This window comes from Rhinatrema bivittatum, chromosome 3 (genome assembly GCF_901001135.1).
Source record: "Rhinatrema bivittatum chromosome 3, aRhiBiv1.1, whole genome shotgun sequence".
Taxonomy (NCBI): Eukaryota; Metazoa; Chordata; class Amphibia; order Gymnophiona; family Rhinatrematidae; genus Rhinatrema; species Rhinatrema bivittatum.
The window spans coordinates 404,963,533-404,983,551 of NC_042617.1; the positions used below are offsets into that span (position 1 = coordinate 404,963,533).

A 20,019-nucleotide genomic window follows, 5' to 3' on the forward strand; every position below is an offset into this window, starting at 1 on the left:
TTGGCCAGTCTGGGGCCACTAGAAGAACTAGGCCTCTGTGTCGCTGAATCCTGTGTACAATGGCGCCCAGCAGGGGCCATGGAGGAAAGGCGTATAACAGGATCCCCTGAGGCCACGGCTGTACCAGGGCATCGATCCCCTGAGCCCGAGAATCCCGCCTGCGGCTGAAATATCTGGGTACTTGAGCGTTGGACCTGTCCGCTAAGAGGTCCATGGCTGGCATCCCCCATTGATCCACAATTATCTGAAAGGCTGTGGGTGACAGCTGCCACTCCCCCGGGTTTAGGCTTTCTCTGCTGAGGAAGTCTGCCGTCGGTTTGTCCTTCCTGGCAATGTGCACGGCGGAGATGTCCTGGAGATTTGCTTCTGCCCAAATCATCAGGGGAGCTATTTCCAGGGATACCTGTTGGCTTCTGGTTCCGCCCTGACGATTGATGTATGCCACCTTGGTGGCATTGTCTGACATCACTCTGATCGCTCTGTCGTGAAGTCTGTGGGCAAATCGCAGGCACGCTAGCCTGACTGCCCGTGCCTCTAGTCGGTTGATGTTCCACCTCGACTCTTCTCTGGTCCACCGCCCTTGGGCGGTGAGTTCCTCGCAGTGTGCTCCCCATCCGTTCAGGCTGGCATCTGTGGTGAGCAGAATCCAGGTTGGGGAGGACATTCTTGACCCCCGGTTCATGTGGCCGGGCTGCAACCACCACCGTAGCTGATACCGCACTCTGGCCGGTAAAGGTAGGCGTACGGTGTAGTTCTGTGATCGTGGGCTCCATCGAGATAGAAGGGCGCGTTGCAACAGTCTCATATGAGCCCGCGCCCATGGCACCACCTCCAGAGTGGACGCCATGAGGCAGAGGACCTGTAGGTAATCTCGAGCTGTGGGCCGGCTGGCGCTCAGCAGGGCCTGCAGATGACTCTGGAGTTTTGATTTTCTCTTGGAGGTCAGGCTGACCTTGTCTTTCTTCTCGGGTGTCGAATCGGACCCCTAGGTATTCCAGCGACTGGGACGGCTGTAGGGAGCTCTTGTTTATGTTGACTACCCATCCGAGGCTTTCCAGAAGAGCTATAACTCTGATGGTTGCCCTGTGGCTCTCCTCCGGTGACTTTGCCCTGATCAGCCAATCGTCCAAATAGGGATGGACGAGAATTCCTTCCTTCCTGAGTGCCGCCGCCACTACTACTATGACCTTGGTAAAGATCCGCGGCGTGGTGGCCAACCCAAAGGGTAAAGCTCGGAACTGGAAGTGCTGATTCAGGACTTTGAAGCGTAAAGAGCGCTGGTGATCCCGATGGATGGGGATATGCAGGTAGGCTTCTGACAGATCTAGGGAGGTGAGAAACTCCCCTGGCTGTACTGAATTTTTGACCGACCATAGAGTTTCCATGCGAAAGCTGGGGACCCGTAAGTGTCAGTTGACTGACTTGAGGTCCAGGACGGGCCTGAAAGTGCCCTCCTTCTTGGGTACTATGAAATAAATGGAATAATGCCCAGAATTTACCTCTTCCGCAGGTACTGGGATTATGGCTTTTAGGGCCAGGAGCCTCTGTAAGGTCACTTCTAGTGCCGCTGCCTTGAGCGGTGAACAAGGAGATTCCACAAACTTGTTCGGCGGAAGCCGAAAGAAATCCAGGTAATATCCTTCTCGGATGATGGCGAGGACCCACTGGTCCGAAGTGATCTCGACCCACCTGCGGTAAAAGAGGGATAAGCCTGCCCCCTATGGCTGCTACCCCTGGATGGGTCGGCTGATTGTCATTGTGGGTTGCGGCCAGGGCCGGAACCCGAGCCGGTTCTCATCTTGTTGTGCTTAGTCCAAAAGGACTGGTTCCTGGCCTGGGAACGAGGCGCTCGATAACGAGTCCTATAAGGGTTGAAGCGCTGAGAAGTTCTACCTCTAGATGGTCTAGAAAAGGAACACTGACTCCTCCTTGCCCTGTCTTCTGGCAGACGGGGTAATGGAGAAGCACCCCATTTAGTGGCCCAGTTCTCGAGATCGCTGCCGAACAGTAAGGAACCCTTAAAGGGCATTCTTGTAAGTCGTGTTTTGGAGGACGAGTCGGCTGCCCAATTGCGTAGCCAAAGCTGTCTCCTGGCTGCCACTGAGGAGGACACTCCCTTGGCTGCCGTACGGACGAGGTCGGAGGCTGCGTCAGTGAGAAATGCGAGAGCTGATTCCATGTCTGCTCCCTGGGTGTTGTTTTTTCGCCTGTGATAAACAGGAACGCGTCGCCACGGTGCAGCAGGTCGCGATTCGTAGGGACATGGCTGCTACCTCAAAAGCTTGTTTCAGAATGGTGTCCATGCGGTCATGCGAATCCTTGAGGGCCGCTCCCCCCTCAACCGGAATGGTGGTGTGTTTCACTATTGCGTTAACTATGGCGTCTACCCTGGGGCACGCCAACAGCTCCTTGAACGCCGGATCCAGAGGGTACATGCCTGCCAAGGCCCGACCCCCTTTAAAGGAGGCCTCCGGTACCTTCCATTCCAGATCAATTAGCTGCTGTGCGGCCTGTAGGAGGGGAAAATGGTGAGCCGGTTGGCGCAGGCCCTCTAACAGGGGGTTCATTTTAGGGTCCCCTGGGGCATCCTGGCCCGGAATGGCCAGTTCCGATAGGCATTGTGAGACCAGGCCTGAAAGATCCTCTTTCCGAAAGAAGCGCCTCATAGTCCGATATGGCTCTATCTCCGAGGGAAGTTCACCCTCCTCGGGGGGCTCCTCACTATCCTGGGAGCAATCCGAATCCCCGTAATCGGGGCTGTTGGGAGGCGAGTGGCCGCGCCTAGGTCTCGAGGGGCCAGGTACCGGATCCACCGGAACGGAAAGATCCATTCGAGGAGCAGACTGCATCTGGACAAAGGCATGAATCCCCTTGAATAATTCCACCCAGGAAAGCGAAGCCAGATCTGGCCGTAGGGGCACCAGGTCTCTCGGGTTCCCTGGTTGCTCGCCGCGACCCGGAACCGCTGGGCTGGGGCCGGTCCTGTCCTGGAACTCCCATGGCCTCCTCACATTGGGCACATAGTGAGTCTGCTCCCTCGCTCTGTGTAGCTCTGAGGTTGCATGCTGAGCAGAGGCTTAGAGCTTTCATGCCAGATTTTGGAGGTGCTGGCCCTGCGGCCACATAGGCTTTCTTATGCGCCATTCGCCTGAAATCCGGTGTTGCCCAATAAGTACGCCTAACAAGAGCGCTTAACAGCATGCGCCTATCCACGGGCGGCTTATAAATGTGTGCCTATCCACGGGCGGCTTATAAACGTGCGCCTATCCACGGGCGTCTGATAAACGTGCGCCTATACACGAGCGGCTTACAAACGTGTGCCTATACACGGGCGGTGCGAACGTGTGCCTATCGCGGGCGCTTAACAACGTGCGCCTATTGCAGGCGCTTAGCTTAGTAACGTGTGCTCATCGGCGAAGTTGAGTAGGCAGGCAAAATGGCAACCTCCTTGGTGTGCTGCCCTGTAGGCAGGCCCAGCGAATCCACACTTCCTCGGAGACCAAGTAAAGATATACGCCTTACCTTGTCTTCGGCGCTTCCCGGTCGCAACCCGGGCGGTCTCTGGCTGCGGGGGGAGTGTACCTTCAACCGCCGCGCATAAGGAAGTGCGCCCGCTACCTCTAGGCCGCGCCCGAACTCGTCTCGCTCGGGGGCCAAGCCGCACCCGAGCCCTTCTCACTCGGGGGCTAGGTCCCTGCCGCGAACCGGCCACCGGACCGAGGCACTTGCATCCGAGGGACCACGGAAGTCAGCTCGGGAAACTCAACTGGGTGAGGGCCTCACCACAGGAGTGCGGGGCTTGTCTTCAATAGGTTTCTTCTAGGAATTTAGTCGCTCAGCGAGCGTGAGGTAGCTCCAAACTGCTTTGGAGACGGAAATTACTAATTTGCGGCACTTCCTGTGGGGGTATATGTACCTGTGCTGACGTCAGATCAGTCTCCAACTGCTAGCACGAGCACACTATACCCATTTGTTTTGAGTCCATCTGCTACACGCTAGGAAATGGTAAGATTTACATGTGGAAGGTTTTCGTGAAGCTATAAATACCTGAAAAGATTTGAAGGTTTGGATGGTATAAATTGCCATGATTGTGTGTTATGAGATTGAGCTGTGGACAGGCGAATTGGTTCCTGGATTGATAGGTCAAGAAGTATGGGGAAGCAAACTTGTCGAGGTCAGTACGGGGTATGAGAATCATTAAACCCCTGTGTCCTGCTGTAGCTTCATGAAAGTTTTTTGGCTATGAGTGGTATTGGAGGAGACGTATATAGAAGGCCTTTGTTCCAGGAGCGAGCAAAGGTGTCCATAGCTAATGCGTTTCGTTGCCTGTGTAGGGAGCAGAATCTGTCCACTTTGTGGTTCAATTCGGACGCAAAGAGGTCAATGGTTGGTTACCCTCAGCGCTAGAATATTTTGCTCGCTACACAATGGAGACATCGATTGAGATGGTCTACTAGTACGCTCAGTATGCCTGTTAGATAAGTGGCCTGGAGATGCATGGAGTGTGCAAGGGCCCAGGCCCAGATCTGCGTGGCTTCCTGGAAGAGCCGATAAGAGCCTGTGCATCCCTGCTTGTTCGGGTACCACATTGCCACTATGTTGTCTGTCTGTATCCACACAATTTTATGTGAGAGGCAGTGTTTGAAGGCATAAATGGCATAACGTATGGCTCGAAGCTCCAGGAAGTTTGATGAGAGACTGTTCATCGAGCGAAGTCTACACATCTTGGGTTTGGAGGTTGTTAGTATGAGCTCCCCAACCCAAGTTGGATGCGACTGTGGCCAAGGTCACCTGAGGAATTGGTTACTGGATCGGTGACATGGATCAGGGACGAAAGCGGTTAAACGGCTTGGAGCCACTGAATTTTAAAGTGCACTGAGTTTTCCCCATGGGTAGTCTGGCCAAAGGAGTGACATGGACCATGGAAGCCATGTCGCCCAGCAATGGGAAGAATTGATGGGCTGAGGCTATGTTGCATGCGTGCAGAGATGTGGACAGTTTGATAGGATGTCTGCGCGGTTGTTGGGCAGGAAGGCCTTTTGGACTGTAGTGCCCAGATCTGCTCCGATGGAGGCAAGGAGATGAGATAGATCCATATGGGATTTATAGTAGTTGATCAGAAATCCCAGTAAATTTAGAAGATTTATAGTGAGTCTTAGAGAATTTAGAGATCCTTGTTTGGACTGACTCCTTATTAGGCAGTCGTCCAGGTAAGGAAACACGTGAATGCTGTTTTTTCATAGATGAGCGGCAATCGCTGCTAGGCATTTGGTGTAATACACGAGGTGTTGAAGCTAGTTCGAATGGCAGAACTTGGAATTGAAAATGTTGATGACTCACCATGATAGTGTATTGAAGTCCTGAGAATAGAGTCAACCTCCTTGTTGTAGTAAGGGAAGCATGGTGTCGAGAGAACCATTCTGAACTTTTCTTTCTGAAGAAATTTCTGAGGCCCAGGATGGGCGGAGGTCGCCTGTTTTCCTTGGAAGTAGGAAATAGCAGGATTAAAATTCTCTGCCTTGCTCTGTCCGGGGAACGGTGTCCCGAGCCCTGGTCTTCAGTAGGATGGACTGTTCTGTTCTCTGGCAAGGTTTCAAAATCCATAAGCCTGCCAGACTGGCGGAGCTGGTGTGATCTGGATATCGGTTGTTGATGTGTAAGTGCTTTTTGAAGTGGATTGGTTGGTCTCACACGGGAGCTGGATAATACTCGTGTGAGCGGTAAAAGGTCCTTCCAGCATCCCTCTTCGCTGGTTTTCTAGCCGAGGAGGGAAGATTTGCAAGAAATGTAGAGAGCTGTCGCAGGGTCTAGCGGTGGTCTTGCAATTCAGCCACTGTCTGCTGGACCTTGTGCACGAAGAGATGATCTGCGGTGCATGGGGGATCAGCTAGTTTATCTTGGACTTCGGGCCGTAAATCAGGGGCCAAAAGCCAGGTTCACCATCTAGCACCGAGTCCAGTTGCTGGCAACGGGAGGACGTTTCGAAGCAGTCATATGTTGATCGAACTTCATGTTGATGGCAGTGAGATTCCCTTGGTGTTGTGTCAAACATAGCTGGTAAACAGCAATATGTGACCAACATGGATCCCCGGAAGATTTTATGACCTAGACCCTCCCGAAAACTTCTGGTCCTCTTTAGTGACCAGGTCGAAAGGGATGATTTCAGATATTTCCTTTACAAAAGTGGCAAAGGAGATGTCATTTGGAGGAATCGTCTCCACTCTTCGCAGCAAGGACACCAGTGAGCATCGGGAGGCGGACCAAGCGTGATAGACGCAAGGAGAGAAAAAAAAAAAAGAGGGCCGCAAAGTGGTTGGTAACCCAGGGGAACCAACAGTGAGGTGACAGGAACCGACCGGAGAACACAGAATAGTACTCGCCGAGAGGCGATGAAAATGTACGCGAAGGGAGACCCGTGTAGGGAAATTATTTGTGAAGTAAAACTTCAAGTTTTCCATGAGGAAAAGTTGTGAGAAAAAAAATCTCACAGAGCTCCTAAACGCGAGGCAAACTGCAGCGCGGGAAAAAAAAGAGACTGAAGGGAGACCCCTGTGGACACAGGGATCATGACATGCTGGGCATAGGGCACCGCCTAATGACGTCACCCATATATGAGGACTACCATCCTGCTTGTCCTGGGAGAAGCTGTTCCACATATACCAAACCCTTTTAATTATAAATGAACAGAATTGGTGATCCAATTGATTTTCACTGTAACCACTGGATTTCTGCTTCCCTTGACGGAAGCAGAACAAAGTCATTCACGTTTTTGAGAATGTTGTGTATTTCTCACAAAGAAAATGATTCAGGTTTTCTTAAAACATGCAAACCTATTATAAGCTCTCTCATTAGTGGATCATTCAAGTGTAACAAAAGTGATTAATAAATGTAAATAAATAAATAAAAGTAATTGCAATGCAGTTAAAGAAATGCTGTACCTCAGTTAAATACTCAAGAGAGCCAGAAACTGGATAGGCTTTAATAACAAATTTTGCCACAGAAGGCATGTTGATAAAACCTTTCCAGATATAAGACAACCGAGTCAGGAACGTGGATTCATCTTCATTGTTAACAGGAATCTCTGATCTAGATTCAGAAACACTGAGAATTAGTTATCAGATTATACTTTCAGGATGTATTTATCATATTAAGCATGCCTTTCTATTGCTGGAAGAAAAGGGAAAGAGTCCTAGAGTATGCTTTAAAAGGAGGTTGCACTCACTAAGGAGCCCATTTTGCTTTGCAATTGTAAGTTATGCAGTACAATAAAAGAAAGAAAAACAGATAACTCACAAACCACCCCCTACTTTAGTTTAAGGTGCAAGAAGAATAGAAAGACTGTTTATGTAACTGTGCAGAAAGAAAAAAGAGGGAATGTGCACTAAAAAGGAAACCAGGGCTCTTCTTTGAGGAGTAACCACATTTTACTTTTGCCTCTTCGATTCAGTGGATGATTCACACAGCAGCACAGTATACGGGTGAGGAAGGCACTGCAGTTTTAACCAACACTTTCTGCAACAGGTCCTAATAGTTACTTCTCATAATGCTTCTTAATGGTATTACAGGAAGACCAGAATATTACCTGATAAATGTTACAGAATACAGTTCAAGATACTAATGCAGGTGCACAAAATACTATGCAACGGGGAACAATTGGATTTGAAGGAAATGAGTTAGTGATCAAAGGGGGACATTTTCTATCATCTGCAATTAAGTCTCTGCTAGTAATCCTCTCTAGCAGTGCTGATTGCAGACAACTCAAGTATTTTCAGGAATTGGCCTACCCTCTAGAATAATCTTCCAATGGATCTCATGGCAGAATTTGATAGTAAGATGTTTAAGAAAACGTTAAAGTCCTACTTGTTTCTCTTTATGCATCTAGTGCAGCCTAAGGCTTTTATTTTATTTTTTGTTACCGTTTAATATTAATATCCATATAAAATATTTTTTAATGTCTCTAGATTGTGATCCATTAAGTATGTATAATATGCGGTAATCCTCTTAGAATGACAGATGTTGAATTAGGTGGAATATAAAGGTTTAAATATAACAAAATTCCTTTACTTATTTGGGTGATTTATATTCTGCCTTTCAGGCACTTCAAAGTGGATTATATTCAGGTATTGTAGCTATGTCCCTATACCGATTTCTGGTCAAGACACATCTACTCCTCTGATAAACAGGCCGATACAGTACAGTGCGCTCCAACAGCATTTGGACGCGCGTTTTGGACGCGCTAGCTTTACCCCTTATTCAGTAAGGGGTAATAGCGCGTCCAAAACGCACGTCCAACCCCCCCGAACCTAATAGCGTCTGCAACATGCAAATGCATATTGATGGCCCTATTAGGTATTCCCGCGCGATTCAGAAAGCAAAATGTGCAGCCAAGCCGCACATTTTGCTTTCAGAAATTAGCGCCTACCCAAAGGTAGGCGCTAATTTCTCCAGGCACCGGGAAAGTGCACTGAAAAAGCAGTAAAAACTGCTTTTCTGTGCACCCTCCGACTTAATATCATGGCGATATTAAGTCGGAGGTCCCGAAAGTTTAAAAATGTGAAAAAAACATTTTAAATGGGCCCGCAGCTGGCGGGTCGAAAACCGGACGCTCAATTTTGCCGGCGCCCAGTTTCCAAACCCGTGGCTGTCAGCGGGCTCAAGAACCGACGCCGGCAAAATTGAGCGTCTGCTGTCAAACCCGCTGACAGCTGCCGCTTCAGTCAAAAAAAGAGGCGCTAGGGACGCGGTAGTGTCCCTAGCGCCTCTTTTACCACCGGGCCTAATTTTAATAAATTAAAATACTGAATTGCTCGCCCACTCTCCCGCGTTTTTACTGTATCGGCCCGAAAGTAAACTAAGAAAAGAAAATTGTCTATCCATTCAAAAGCTCCATACACCTGAAGAACTCTTTCCCAATAGAAAATGCAAACTGTATAAAGAATAACAAACAAAACTAATCTGCTGAAAGAAAACAAAACAAAGTATCCCCAGGTATACTTTACATTTATAGTCACTAGCTATACATCCTGAGGCCTGTGATCTATGTATAGTCCTTCAAAATGTCTCTTATAGTCCTTGCGATCAACAGCATGTTATAGTTCTGAAGCGACCTAAGTGCAAGCCAGCAGAGGCCTAGAAACTTGAATGTGGAACAGCAGACATGCTGAGATCAGGGGAGATGTTACCTATAATAACTGACAGCAGGATATGAGCCATATGGCGGCAGCAGTAGCAGCAGCACCAGCATATGCTACTACTATTAAAATATACATATAAGGACTGAGGAAGATGAAGAAGCATAGGCATCAGTCTCAATCGATGCATGGTGCTTTACACGGGGATGCACCAGCTTCTGCTGTGGTGCCCTCAAAGTGTCCCCGTGGTGAGGAAAGCCAATCCTCCATCGATATGCGGGATACATGATGGTCTCCATCAATTATGATGCCCGCCATTGATCCTCCTCCCAGTTCTGAAGAGGATGTGGTTACACTTCCTGGGACTGGCACTTTTCGAGGAGATGCTGGAGAGGCATGTGCAGCTAGCTGTGGAGAAGACTGTGCAGAGTCTTGGCATTGGAGCACCAATGTCACCAGGACAGGCGCATCCCTCCTCAACCTGCTTTTGGAATCCCTGCATGCGCTCAGAGCATTACTGACGCAACCCCTGTCTGTTCCCAGGACTGCATAGACACCCAGCAGGGAATTGGAGGTGCCATGGCCGATCTGTTGCTTGTATATGATTCCTCGGAGGAGGAAGCTCAGCTGGGGACTGGGATGACACTGGAGCCTGAGACCCCACGGCAGTTGAGTCGGTGCCTATACCACTGGTTGGAGGCAGAGTGCCTAGGACCCCGTCCCCTCTTTTGGGTGATGAGGGCCCGTATGAATCTTGGGGGGGGGGGGGGGGGGGGGAATGACTCCTATGATGTTTCTGACATGTCGGGTGGTCTCGTCTTGCAATCATCTCCTCCCGAAGATAGAAGAAAGTCTCCTCTGGAAGACATCTACTTCGCAGATTTTGTCTGGGTAATAGCGGAAGCCATCCCATTTCAGTTACAGACTGAGGAGGATACCCAACCCAAGATGTTGGATATCCTCCAGTATGTGGAGTCTTGAAAGGAGATCATGGCAGTCACAGTGCACGAGATCCTTGTGGAATTAATGATAAGGATGTAGGAACAGCCCCCCCCCCCCCCTCTCAGTTCCTTCTGTCAGCAGGAAGGTGAACGCGATTTATCTTGGCCACAAGGCTCTCCGAGTTGAGTCTGTGGTGGTCGAATCTGCTCTCAGAAAGGCCAAGTGCCCTCTGACCATTTCCTCAGCATCATGAATCAAATCACGGTGAACCTAGAAGATGTGGTAGGCCTGATTGACAAACTGAAGAGTAGTAAATCACCTGGACCGGATGGTATACACCCCAGAGTTCTGAAGGAACTAAAAAATGAAATTTCAGACCTATTAGTAAAAATTTGTAACTTATCATTAAAATCATCCATTGTACCTGAAGACTGGAGGATAGCAAATGTAACCCCAATATTTAAAAAGGGCTCCAGGGGCGATCCGGGAAACTACAGACCGGTTAGCCTGACTTCAGTGCCAGGAAAAATAGTGGAAAGTGTTCTAAACATCAAAATCACAGAACATATAGAAAGACATGGTTTAATGGAACAAAGTCAGCATGGCTTTACCCAGGGCAAGTCTTGCCTCACAAATCTGCTTCACTTTTTTGAAGGAGTTAATAAACATGTGGATAAAGGTGAACCGGTAGATATAGTATACTTGGATTTTCAGAAGGCGTTTGACAAAGTTCCTCATGAGAGGCTTCTAGGAAAAGTAAAAAGTCATGGGATAGGTGGCGATGTCCTTTCGTGGATTGCAAACTGGCTAAAAGACAGGAAACAGAGAGTAGGATTAAATGGGCAATTTTCTCAGTGGAAGGGAGTGGACAGTGGAGTGCCTCAGGGATCTGTATTGGGACCCTTACTGTTCAATATATTTATAAATGATCTGGAAAGAAATACGACGAGTGAGATAATCAAATTTGCAGATGACACAAAATTGTGCAGAGTAGTTAAATCACAAGCAGATTGTGATAAATTGCAGGAAGACCTTGTGAGACTGGAAAATTGGGCATCCAAATGGCAGATGAAATTTAATGTGGAAAAGTGCAAGGTGATGCATATAGGGAAAAATAACCCATGCTATAATTACACGATGTTGGGTTCCATATTAGGTGCTACAACCCAAGAAAGAGATCTAGGTGTCATAGTGGATAACACATTGAAATCGTCGGTTCAGTGTGCTGCGGCAGTCAAAAAAGCAAACAGAATGTTGGGAATTATTAGAAAAGGAATGATGAATAAAACGGAAAATGTCATAATGCCTCTGTATCGCTCCATGGTGAGACCGCACCTTGAATACTGTGTACAATTCTGGTCGCCGCATCTCAAAAAAGATATAATTGCGATGGAGAAGGTACAGAGAAGGGCTACCAAAATGATAAGGGGAATGGAACAACTCCCCTATGAGGAAAGACTAAAGAGATTAGGACTTTTCAGCTTGGAGAAGAGACGACTGAGGGGGGATATGATAGAGGTGTTTAAAATCATGAGAGGTCTAGAACGGGTAGATGTGAATCGGTTATTTACTCTTTCAGATAGTAGAAGGACTAGGGGACACTCCATGAAGTTAGCATGGGGCACATTTAAAACTAATCGGAGAAAGTTCTTTTTTACTCAACGCACAATTAAACTCTGGAATTTGTTGCCAGAGAATGTGGTTCGTGCAGGTAGTATAGCTGTGTTTAAAAAAGGATTGGATAAGTTCTTGGAGGAGAAGTCCATTACCTGCTATTAGGTTCACTTAGAGAATAGCCACTGCCATTAGCAATGGTTACATGGAATAGACTTAGTTTTTGGGTACTTGCCAGGTTCTTATGGCCTGGATTGGCCACTGTTGGAAACAGGATGCTGGGCTTGATGGACCCTTGGTCTGACCCAGTATGGCATTTTCTTATGTTCTTATGTTCTTATGCTCTTGGGAGGAAGGTCTTTCAGGGCGCTATTCTTATTGCCTGCATAGTGGCCTACCACTTCTATATGAGCCAATATATGCAGGACATTCTGAAGCTGCAGCAGGACACTCTCCTGTCACTGGTGCATAAGGGCCTGAAATGTGGAAAACACGGGGCCAAGTTGATCTACAATTATTTTGAGACTGAATCAAAGGTCTCTCTTGCTGGGATCAGTGCTCGCAGACTCGCCTGACTGTGAGTGACTGATTTTCATCAGGAAGTGCATCAGCGGCTCACTGACATGCCATTGACCTGAGAGAATCTCTTCACAGATAAGGTGAAGGACGCAGTGGCTCAGATGCGAGCACCATGCAACACTTCAACAGCTCTCCATCGGCACCCAGGACCCATCCTCCTCAGTGAGGAGACTTTTGAGGTTTGGCAGAGGAATTCTTTCTTCTGAGGAAATACTATCCTCCGCCTACTCAACCCTGGCAGCCACAGCAGGGCCCTCATAGCTGCCCTAGGTGGCAGAGGGCCCCGAAGCCCCAGCATGAATCCCAGTCAATTCCCAGGATGGGGTTTTGACTGGATCGATGGGAACATAGCCAAGTCTGCTGTTCCTGAGACGATGGATGCCCTGCTCGGGGGGAGGCTGCAGGTTTACATGAGCTGGTGACCCAGTATAACCCTCTGACCAGTGGGGGTCTTGTCCAACATCTGCAGAGAGTACAAATGAAATCTTTTGAGTACCTGCCAACTGACCTCCGAGTCTGCACTGAGGACCAGTAGCACAATAGAAAGAACTCTTAGCGGAGCTCTCCTCTCTCTTAACGGCCAGGGCAGTCGAGTCCATTCCACGAGGGCAAAGAGAGCTGGGATTTTATTCTGGTACTTCCTGATTTTAAAGAAAACAGGACTCCATCCCCTCTTAGACCTAAGGCCCTTAAACAAATTTCTTAGAAGAGAAAAGTTCAAGATTGTTTCCCTGGGCATCTTGATCCCTTGTTGCAAAAAGGGGACTAGTTATGCTCCCTCAATCTGAAGGATGCGTACGCTCACATCAAAATCTTTCACAGTCACTGGAAGTATCTCAGATTTGTAATGGGACAGTATCACTTCCAGTACCACATTTTGGCATTTGGGCTAGCGTCAGCCCCATGTGCCTTCACAAAATGCCTAGCCATGGTGGCAGCACATCTTTGCAGACTGGGAGTCCAGGTTTTCCATTACCTGGATGAATGGTTGGTCAAGAGCACCTCTCAGGTAGGGGCCGAGGAGTCCATGAGCTGGACCATGCGGGTGCTGGAGTCACCAGGGTTCGTCATCAACTACCCCAAGTTCCATCTCAGCCTGTTACCACAACTGGATTTCGTAGGAGCCCTGCTAGACATGGCTCAGACCAAGGTCTTTCTGCCATGCCAGAAGGCCATCTCTGATGACCATCGTGGCAGAGATTCAAGTGAGTCAGCAAGTCTCACGTTGGCACATTTCGAGGCTGTTAGGCCACATGGCCGAAACAGTACATGTTGCACGATTATATATGTGGAGAGCCCAATGGACATTATGATCCCACTGGCATCAGGTGACTCAGGAGCTTCAAGACTACATCTAAGTTACTCTGTCCCTCTGGGACTCCTCATCCTGGTGGCAGGAAGATTCCAATCTGGGATGGGGGGGCGGGGGTCACCCTCCAAAGTCCTTGGGCCCAAAATGTACTGACAATGGATGCATCCACCCTTGAGTTGGCAGGCTCATGTTAGATGAACATGGCACCCAAGGTCTCTGGTCCACCCAGGAACAGTTGTGTCAAATCAACTTCCTGGAGCTCCGGGCGAACAGGTGCACTCTATGGGCTTTCAGAGATCGGTTGTCCAACAAACTTGTGTTAATACAAACAACCAGTTTGCAATGTGGTATGTCAACAAGCAGGGAGGTACGGGCTCATATCTTGTGTCGGCAAGCAATTCAGATTTGGTCATGGGTCCTCTCCCAAGGGATGGTGCTCAGGGCCATGTATATAACCAAAAGAGAGAATGCAATAGCAGACAGGTTGAGTCATTCCTTTGGCCCCACGAATGATCTCTGGACCAAGGAGTAGAGAATCGGATCTTCCGCCTGTGGGGGAAGTATGGAGGTGGATATGTTCACTGTGCCTTGAAACAGGAAGCTTCCTCAGTTTTGTTCCCTGTACAGGTCACGCAACAAACCAGCCTCAAATGCCTTTGCTCGCCATTTTGGTGAAGGCCTCTTGTAAGTGTATCCTCCAACTCCACTGGTGATAAAGACTTTGTTGAAGCTTCAAGAGGACAAAGGGACTATGATCCTCATAGCCCCTCACTGGCCGAGACAGGTTTGTTTTTCACTCCTCTGGGAGACGTTTATCAGGAAACCAATCAGGCTGGGGACTTCCCCAGATCTCATCACACAAGATCAAGGCAGGTTGAGGCATCCTAACATCTAAGCCCTGTTGCTCACAACCTGGATGTTAAGAGCCTAATCTTACAATGGGCATTAGCATACAAACTTTAAAATGTTTGTATGCTAATGCCAGAAGTCTAAGAAGTAAGATGGGAGAATTAGAATGTATAGCAGTGAATGACAGACTTAATTGGCATCTCAGAGCCAAGGTGGAAAGAGGATAACCAATGGGACAGTGCTATACCAGGGTACAAATTATATCGCAATGACAGAGAGGAGCACCCGGGAGGAGGTGTGGTGCTTTATGACCGGGATGGCATAGAGTCCAACAGGATAAACATCCTGCATGAGACTAAATACAAAATTGAATCTTTATGGGTAGAAATCCCTTGTGTGTCGGGGAAGACTATAGTGATAGGGGTATACTACTGTCCACCTGGTCAAGTTAGTGAGACAGACAGTGAAATGCTAAGAGAAATTAGGGAAGCTAACCAAATTCGTAGTACAGTAATAATGGGAGACTTAAATTACCCCAATATTGACTGGGTAAATGTATCATCAGGACACACTAGAGAGATAACGTTCCTGGATGGAATAAATGATAGCTTTATGGAGCAATTGGTTCAGGAACCAACGAGAGAGGGAGCAATTTTAGATCTAATTCTCAGTGGAGCACTTGGTGAGAGAGGTAACGGTGGTGGGGCCGCTTGGCAATAGTGATCATAATATGATCAAATTTGATTTAATGACTGGAAGAGGAACAGTGTGCAAATCCAAAGCTCTTGTGCTAAACTTTCAAAAGGGAAACTTTGATAAAATGAGAAAAATTGTTAGAAAAAAACTGAAAGGAGCAGCTACAAAAGTAAAAATGTCCAAGAGGCGTGGTCATTGTTAAAAAATACCATTCTAGAAGCACAGTACAGATGTATTCCACACATTAAGAAAGGTGGAAAGAAGGCAAAACGATTACCGGCATGGTTAAAAGGGGAGGTGAAAGAAGCTATTTTAGCCAAAAGATCTTCATTCAAAAATTGGAAGAAGGATCCAACAGAAGAAAATAGGATAAAGCATAAACGTTGGCAAGTTAAATGTAAGACATTGATAAGACAGGCTAAGAGAGAATTTGAAAAGAAGTTGGCTGTAGAGGCAAAAACTCACAGTAAAAACTTTTTAAAATATATCCGAAGCAGAAAGCCTGTGAGGGAGTCAGTTGGACCGTTAGATGATCAAGGGGTTAAAGGGGCACTTAGAGAAGATAAGGCCATCGCGGAAAGATTAAATGATTTCTTTGCTTCGGTGTTTACTGAAGATGATGTTGGGGAGGTACCCGTAATGGAGAAGGTTTTCATGGGTAATGATTCAGATGGACTGAATCAAATCACGGTGAACCTAGAAGATGTGGTAGGCCTGATTGACAAACTGAAGAGTAGTAAATCACCTGGACCGGATGGTATACACCCCAGAGTTCTGAAGGAACTAAAAAATGAAATTTCAGACCTATTAGTAAAAATTTGTAACCTATCATTAAAATCATCCATTGTACCTGAAGACTGGAGGATAGCAAATGTAACCCCAATATTTAAAAAGGGCTCCAGGGGCGATCTGGGAAACTACAGACCAGTTAGCCTGACCTCAGTGCCAGGAAAAATAGTGGAAAGTGTTCTAAACATCAAAATCACAGAACATATAGAAAGACATGGTTTAATGGAACAAAGTCAGCATGGCTTTACCCAGGGCAAGTCTTGCCTCACAAATCTGCTTCACGTTTTTGAAGGAGTTAATAAACATGTGGATAAAGGTGAACCAGTAGATGTAGTATACTTGAATTTTCAGAAGGCGTTTGACAAAGTTCCTCATGAGAGGCTTCTAGGAAAAGTAAAAAGTCATGGGATAGGTGGCGATGTCCTTTCGTGGATTGCAAACTGGCTAAAAGACAGGAAACAGAGAGTAGGATTAAATGGACAATTTTCTCAGTGGAAGGGAGTGGGCAGTGGAGTGCCTCAGGGATCTATATTGGGACACTTACTTTTCAATATATTTATAAATGATCTGGAAAGAAATACGATGAGTGAGAATCAAATTTGCAGATGACACAAAATTGTTCAGAGTAGTTAAATCACAAGCAGATTGTGATAAATTGCAGGAAGACCTTGTGAGACTGAAAAATTGGGCATCCAAATGGCAGATGAAATTTAATGTGGATAAGTGCAAGGTGATGCATATAGGGAAAAATAACCCATGCTATAATTACACAATGTTGGGTTCCATATTAGGTGCTACAACCCAAGAAAGAGATCTAGGTATCATAGTGGATAACACATTGAAATTGTCGGTTCAGTGTGCTGCGGCAGTCAAAAAAGCAAACAATGTTGGGAATTATTAGAAAGGGAATTGTGAATAAAATGGAAAATGTCATAATGCCTCTGTATCGCTCCATGGTGAGACCACACCTTGAATACTGTGCACAATTCTGGTCGCCGCTTCTCAAAAAAAGATATAATTGCAATGGAGAAGGTACAGAGAAGGGCTACCAAAATAAGAGGAATGGAACAGCTCCCCTATGAGGAAAGACTAAAGAGGTTAGGACTTTTCAGCTTGGAGAAGAGATGGCTGAGGGGGGATAGGATAGAGATGTTTAAAATCATGAGAGGTCTAGAACGGGTAGATGTGAATCGGTTATTTACTCTTTCGGATAGTAGAAAGACTAGGGGGCACTCCATAAATTTAGCATGGGGCACATTTAAAACTAATCGGAGAAAGTTCTTTTTTACTCAACGCACAATTAAACTCTGGAATTTGTTACCAGAGGTTGTGGTGGGTGCAGTTAGTATAGCTGTGTTTAAAAAAGGATTGGATAAGTTCTTGGAGGAGAAGTCCATTCCCTGCTATTAAGTTCACTTAGAGCAGGGGTCGGGAACCCATGGCTCGCGAGCCAGATATGGCTCTTTTGAGGGCTGCATCTGGCTCGCAGACAAGTGTCGCCACACTTTCCCGCTGACCCAGCTGCTCCCCGGTCCTCCTCCGCCCGGGCTTAAAATGCTGTCAGCCCGGGCGGAACGCGGCAGGACAGCTGGAGTCAGCGGCACCGGCGTGCTCTCTTCTTCCCGCCCCCCCCCCCCCCCCCGCGGCCCGGAAGAGGAAGTGAAGAGTATTGGGTGCGTGCGCGGCAAGAAGAGGCCACGCTAGTGCGCTCGGCATCGGCCCGAAGAAAAGAAGACTGCAGCACGGCTCGGAGGAAAATGAAGAGGTTCAGCCGCGGCCGATGGGACTCCTCCTCCGCGAGGGCTGAAAATGAAGAGGTTAGCGTTGGGAGGAGGCTGCTGCTGCCGCGAGTTCCCAGGGTAGGGGAGAGAGAGAGTGAATGAGCGAGCAAACACAGCTTGCTCGCTCATTCACTCTCTCTCTCCCCCACCCCGGGAACTCGCGGCAGCAGCAGCCTCCTCACAACGCTAACCTCTTCATTTTCAGCCCTCGCGGAGGAGGAGTCCCATCAGCCGCGGCTGAACCTCTTCATTTTCCTCCGAGCCGCGCTGCAGTCTTCTTTTCTTCGGGCCGATGCCGAGCGCACTAGCGTGGCCTCTTCTTGCCGCGCAGGCACCCGATACTCTCCACTTCCTCTTCCGGGCCGCGGGGGGCCCTGTGTGTGTGTGAGAGTGAGAGATGCATCTCCACTTCCTCTTCCGGGCCGCGGGGGAGGGGGGGGCCGTGTGTGTGTGAGAGATGCATGTATGTGAATGATTGAGAGCCTGCCTGTGAGAGAGAGAGAGAGAGAGAGCATGAATGTAAGTTTACCATTGGGAACCTGTATGTGTAAGTTTGTGATTGAAAACCTGTTTGTGTGAAAGAGTATGTGTGTATGATTGAGATCCTTTGTGTGTGAGAGAAATCATGTGTATGCATGATTAAGAGCCTGTGTGTATAAGTAAGAGAGAGATCATGTGTGTCTGTGTGTGATTGAGAGCTGGTTTAGGTGATGGAGCATGTGAGTATGTGATTGAGAGCCTGTGTGTAAATGAGAGAAAGCAAATGTTGCTTACCTGATGTAACAGGTGTTCTCACAGGACAGCAGGATGTTAGTCCTCACAAATGGGTGACATCGAGGATGGAGCCCACCACGGAAAACTTCTGTCAAAGTTTAAACAGAACTTTGACTGGCCCCTACTGGGCATGCCCAGCAAGGCACTGACCCTGCAGCCAGCAGGGGTCTCCCTTCAGTCTGGTTTTCAAAGCTACAGGCAGTGCCTAAAAAGTAAAAACAAAACGAACCCAACACCGCGGGGTGGCGGGCGGGTTTCGTGAGGACTAACATCCTGCTGTCCTGTGAGAACACCTGTTACATCAGGTAAGCAACATTTGCTTTCTCACAGGACAAGCAGGATGGTTGTCCTCACAAATGGGTGAGTACCGAGCTGAGGATGTCCTGGCTTGCACCAAATGCACCCAACGACGTGCAACAGGCACAACAACTGGGGTGGAATTTGGGAAAGGGCATCCGCACCCTACTGGGAAGGTGGAAGGGTGTTGGTACATCATGTTGGAAAAAGGTTACGCAAGACAGATTGGCCGAAGATGGAGTCCTGTCTTCCAGCCTTGTCCAAACAATAGTGGGCTGCAAAGGTATAGAGAGAACTCCAGGTTGCAGCCCTGCAGATGTCAGGAAGCGGCACCGATCGAAGGTGTGCTACTGAAGTCGCCATGGCCCTCACAGAGTGTGCTTTGACACGGTCTTGGAAAGGAATGCCAGCTTGCTGATAACAGAAGGAAATGCAGTCCGCCAACCAGGAGGAAAGAGCCTGCTTACCCACAGGTTGTCCTAACTTGTTAGGATGGAAGGAGACAAACAATTGAGTGCTCTTTCTGTGAGCAACTGTACGGTCTAGATAAAAAGCTAGAGCTCGTTTACAGTCTAGGGTATGCAGAGTCTGTTCCCCAGAGTTGGAATGGGGCCTGGGAAAAAAGATAGGTAGTATGATGGATTGATTGATATGAAATTCAGAAACTACCTTGGGTAAAAATTTAGGGTGAGTGCGGAGTACCGCCCTGTCCTGCAGGAGTTTAGTGTAAGGCGGATAGGTGACTAAGGCCTGTAACTCACTAACCCTGCGAGCTGAAGTAATAGCCAACAGGAATAATACTTTCCATGTGAGATACTTCAATTCACAGGAGTGCAGAGGTTCGAAAGGTGGTTTCATAAGACGACCAAGAACCAGATTAAGGTCCCAAGATGGGGCCGGAGGACGTAAGGGTGGCTTCAGATGGAGTAAGCCCTTAAGAAAGCGTGTTACTAGGGGTTGTACTGAAATAGGAGTACCCCCAATACCTTTATGGAAGGCGGCTACCGCACTGACATGCATTCTGATAGAAGAGGTTTTAAGACCTGATTCAGAGAGATGCCATAAATAGTCCAAGAATTTGGAGAGTGGACAGGAAAGGGGATCAAGGGACTGAGAAGTGCACCATGATGTGTACCTTTTCCATTTGTATGAGTAAGACTTTCTTGTGGAAGGCTTTCGTGAAGCTATCAGGACCCGAGAAACTGAATCCGAAAGGTGAAATGGTTGAAGGACTAACCTTTCAACATCCATGCCG

The 20,019-nt window shown here is 47.9% G+C and overlaps 1 protein-coding gene across 6 annotated transcripts in view; it reads right to left on the reverse strand.

Annotated features, from left to right (window-relative positions):
* Positions 1-20,019, reverse strand: part of PHF3 (PHD finger protein 3) — a 348,354-nt gene that overhangs the window by 10,432 nt on the left and 317,903 nt on the right. For all 6 annotated transcript variants that reach the window (XM_029595668.1, XM_029595666.1, XM_029595667.1 and 3 more), the window contains one exon: positions 6,939-7,086. In XM_029595668.1, the coding sequence (XP_029451528.1) occupies positions 6,939-7,086 (148 nt within the window). The remainder of the gene's footprint in view (positions 1-6,938; positions 7,087-20,019) is intronic.